Source organism: Corapipo altera, unplaced genomic scaffold (assembly GCF_003945725.1).
Source record: "Corapipo altera isolate COAL_440 unplaced genomic scaffold, ASM394572v1 60732, whole genome shotgun sequence".
Lineage (NCBI taxonomy): Eukaryota > Metazoa > Chordata > Aves > Passeriformes > Pipridae > Corapipo > Corapipo altera.
In genome coordinates, this window is record NW_020886004.1 from 1 (window position 1) to 4,676 (window position 4,676).

At 41.1% G+C, this 4,676-nt stretch overlaps 1 protein-coding gene across 1 annotated transcript; it reads left to right on the forward strand.

Annotated features, from left to right (window-relative positions):
• Positions 1 to 4: 4 nt before the first annotated feature.
• On the forward strand, positions 5 to 2,167 carry LOC113940948 (transcription factor Maf; the record flags this gene model as incomplete). The annotated part of the gene is made up of 1 exon (XM_027632099.1): positions 5 to 2,167. A coding segment is annotated over one exon (348 nt), but the record flags the coding sequence as incomplete, so codon positions are not given.
• Between the last annotated feature and the right edge of the window lie 2,509 nt (positions 2,168 to 4,676).

The following is a 4,676-nucleotide window of genomic DNA, read 5'->3' on the forward strand; positions in this document are numbered from 1 at the left end:
CGACGACCGCTTCTCCGACGAGCAGCTGGTGACCATGTCGGTGCGGGAGCTGAACCGGCAGCTGCGGGGCGTCAGCAAGGAAGAGGTGATCCGGCTGAAGCAGAAGAGGAGGACCCTCAAAAACAGGGGCTATGCCCAGTCCTGCCGCTTCAAGAGGGTCCAGCAGCGGCACGTCCTGGAGTCGGAGAAGAACCAGCTGCTGCAGCAAGTGGAGCACCTAAAGCAGGAGATCTCCAGGCTGGTCCGGGAGAGGGACGCCTACAAGGAAAAGTACGAGAAGCTGGTCAGCAATGGCTTCAGAGAAAACGGATCCAGCAGCGACAACCCTTCCTCTCCAGAGTTTTTCATGTGAGTTCCCACAGCCTTGCCACCTTAACTAAAAGTTCTCCGTGTGAGTTGTTGTTGGGGGCTTTGCTAGAGCCACAACCCCGCTTGCCACCTTCTATTACCTTTTTTTTTTTAAAAAAAAAAAAAAACAAAAAAAAACTCAAAAAAATTTTAAAAAAAAGTTGTTTTTTGGGTTGATTTTTGTTTTTTTTTTTCTTTTTTTTTTTTTTTCTTTTTAAGGTGGGCTGGCTCCGTGTTGGCCAACCTAAAGTTCTACATGAGTTTCCTTTCTGTTTATTATTATTATTATTATTTTTTATTTTTGTGGGGGCTTGCTGTTGTGTTTTTTTTTTTTAATTTGAAAGATTCAACTCGCCACCAACTCAGTTCTTCATATGAAGCTTGCTCTTCTTTGAAACCTGCCATCCACATTATATATATATATATTTTTAAGTTCATGAGTTTTTTTTCTTTTGAGCTTGCTGTGTCCAAAAAGTCAGATTTTTTTTTTTTGCCATCCTGAGTTCTTCATATGAGATTTGAGCTTTGCAAAAATAAAAATAAAATAAAAAAATAATAAAAAAAAACAAAACAAAAAAATAAAAATATACAAAAAACAATGTGAAATTTTTAGACTCCAGCTTGCTGAGTTCCATCAGTTTTTAGCGTTGTTGTGCAAAACTAGAGATATGCCTAGATCAACCTGCCAAAATCAAGCCTGCATCAACCTTCGGTGTGTTCATGTGAGTTTTGGCCTTAATCTGCCAAACGTGAGACTTTAGTCTGCCATTAGAATCCCATACTCATCTCATGCATTACGCTTGCTATTTTGTCTTAGCAACAATGAACTATAACTGTTTCAAAAGACTATGAAAAAGAGACATTATATTAATAAAAAACCCTGCATGCTGGTCATGTATGGTATAATTATTTTTTTTTTCTTTTGCTTGGAAATGGACTTTTGGAGACTATTATGGCATGGCATTCATCCTTTTGTTTTATTGCCTCATCACTTTTTTGGGTTGAAAGCAAAAAAGTGCAACCTTTGATCTTCCTCCTCCTCTTCCTCTCCATTAAAGTTTGCATCTGCTCTAAAACTGCTTTGAGTTACTCAAAACTTCAGACTTCCTTTTAAATGCACTGAAGCATTCCCTCTGAAAAAAACATGCCAGAATGGATTTTGATAACCTAATGTGGCAAAAAAAAAACTACTAAAAAAAAAAAAAACCACAGAAAGAACTTTGGGAAGGTGTTCAAAAACAAAAGTCACATCCCACTTGGGGGGGACATTGAAACCATGCTGTTGCCTAAAAACAGTCTAAAATTAATTTTAAGTGATCTGCCCCATTTTTTTTTCCTTTTGCATTTGGTCATTGTCAAATATGGAATGCTCTGGGTTCCTAGTATATAATTTAATTCTAGTTTCTGTCATCTGTTAGCCCAGTTAAAATGTATGCTACAGATAAAGGAATGTTATAGATAAATTCGAAAGAGTTAGGTCTGTTTAGATGTAGATTTTTTTTTTTTAAAGATTGATGCACTAAATTGTTTACTGTCGTGATGTAAAGGGGGGTAGAATTTACAACGGGACTGTTTTAAAAAGTAGTTTATGCAGCATGTGCTTGCAACTTAAATATAAGTTGGGTATATGTAGTCCTTGCTATACCACTGACTGTATTTGAAAACCAAAGTATTAAAAGGGGGAGGCACCCCTGTTTATATCTATAGGGGTATTTTACATTAAAAATGTATGGGTTGTTTTTTTTTTTTTTTCAAAATTGAAGTATTTGGGACTGAATTGCACTAAGATATAACCTGCAAGCATATAATACAAAAACAAAAAAAAAAAATTACGAACCTGTTTAGAACGCTAATACAATTTATGCAGTTATAAAGATGGCATTACTGCACAGTTTTAAAATGATGCAGATTTTTTTACAGTTGTATTGTGGTGCAGAACTGGATTTTCTGTAACTTCAAAAATTCCACAGTTTTAAAGGCAATAATCAGTAAATTTTATTTTCAGGGACTGATATCCTGTCTTTTAAAAAAAAAAATGGAAAGTAAATCTTACCACAATAAATATAAAAAAATCTTGTCAGTTACTTTTTCTTTTACATATTTTGCTGTGCAAAATTGTTTTATATCTTGAGTTACTAACTAACCACGTGTGATGTTCCTATGTGCTTTTCTTTCATTTTCAACTCTATGGTTATATCAAAAGAGAGAATAATCTACAATAATAAACTGCATTTTTTTGATTCCGTACTCAGTTTCTTAGTGTGTAGTTTAAAGTCCAATAACTCCGAGCGCAGCACTTCAGCGTGCTGCCTGCCGAAGGGGCGATGCTGATCCAAGAGCTGGGCTCAATAATCAGGAGGGGAGAAGGAAAAGGATAGCTTCGTGTAAAATGGACAGTTGTCACCTGCTAGAAATCAAGTTATTCTTTCAGGCAGTTGGAAAACGTGAACTTTCAGGTGCTGCTTCTGACTTCTCAGTAGTGCAGTGAGCTCAGTTTCAGTGACTCAGATCATCCCACCAAGTTTTAGGAGATCTCAAAGGGGAGGTCTGCTTAAAAACCTGATGACATGATGTGGCCCTGTATTTTGATTGTTTTATGATGGAGTGAAGTGAAAGGGAAGACTTCACATCCTCTTATCATCTGATCCCAGCTAAGCATGCCTGTTTCTAGTAAGAGATGACACCACATCAGGCATGGCTTGTCACAGAACCACTTAATGCTAGATCGAAAGATTTCTTGACATTTTGGTCCATACTGCCTCCTTTTTTTCTTTTCTTTGCTTTTTTACCCCTCTTTTTTGTTTTGTTTGCCCTGTGGGTTTTTCTTTTTTTTTTTTTTTAATTTGTTTGAGGTTTGGGGTTTTTTTTGTTTGTTTGGGTTTTTTTTTGGTTTTTTTTGCTACAGGCCTTGGAAAGCCCAGAGAGAGCTGAGGAGCAGAAAAAAAAAAAATCCAAAGGACTTCCTCCAACTTTTGAGAGTTATTTGTTCTAAACAATCAATCCCAAAGGTTAATGTGCTAGAAACATTCAGGTCTCTGAGCAGATCCTCTCTTCACTGCAGTTCTCCATTTCAAAGGGCATTTTGACTTGAAAGGCTCCTCAAACTCTTGACCCAGTTTGTTTAAAACCACCTTTCCCTGAGAGCCTCCAGTGTCCATTCGCAGAGTCCTCTCCTGCTCTTGGAGTGGGATTATCTGCCCAGTTTATGTGAGAGGCAGAGGCCTCTCCGAAGGATGCTCCAACCTCTCCAGGACGGGGCATTTATCTCCAGACCCAGGCTCGTAAACCCAACTTTTTTTTTTTCCCTTTGTATTTTTTACCCCCTGCTGTTGATGCAACTCTTTCCCAGCTGTGAGGTCATCCCTCCTGGGTGCTGGTGGCACTGCAGGGAGAGAACCTGTTGCCATTCCTCTGTCCAGCTGGTCCAGCCGCTGTTGAGGGTCGAGGTGCCAAGGTTGAGGTGAGGCTCTGAGCCCCCCTGCAGCACCTGCACCCACAAGAGCCTGTGTCAGTGGGCACAGTGTGCTGCTGGAGGTCAGTCTGCTCCTGCTGAGGTCCCTTTGGAGGGGATGGACACCGGCCTCTCTGTTGGTAACAGCAGGTGTTGGTGGCTGTGGTCCCCGATGCCGATGTTGTGTCTCACCCCTCCCCAGCGCCAGGGCACCAACCTGCCCTTTGGCATCTGACCTGCTGTTGCACCAGGGTTTGAGTAATGGTTCAAGCTCCAGATTCTGGTTAATTCGAGTTCCATTTTCTGGTTAATGTGTAATCTGTGGGTAAACTGGTTGCTATTGGCTGGGCAGGGAATTATCTCCTCTCATAAAGACAAGGCTGCTCGTTATTTTGTCTCCCACCTCCCGTTCCCTGACTGAGCCTTTACCAATGCCCAGGTTTTTTCACAGGGGCTCACTTAGAAGCTTTACTGCTGCCCTTGCCAAGAGCTCCCAAAGGAGCCCTGTCCTAAGGAAGGGAAGGGACAAGGCCTGTCCTCAGCAAAGCCCCCGCTGAAGCGGCGCTGCAGCTCCTGAGGGAGCACGAAGCCCAAAACCACCCAGAGTGGGACCCACTTTTGGTCCAGCCTCATCCCTCCACTCCCCTGTCGCTTTGGGCTTCCTTACAGGCAAAGTCAGGAGCAGGCAATAGGGTTTTAGAAGTATTGTGAATTGACTGAGTAGCGAAAAGCAAGGAGAGCACTTCTGCCTCCCTGAAGTATCTTCTTTCTTGGAGGAAAAAAAGAAAAAGCACCCTATTTGAACAGCGATAAGAGAAACCCTTCCTAGAAACAGACTTCCAAGAATAGGGAGCAAAAGGGAAAATTCCCATCACAC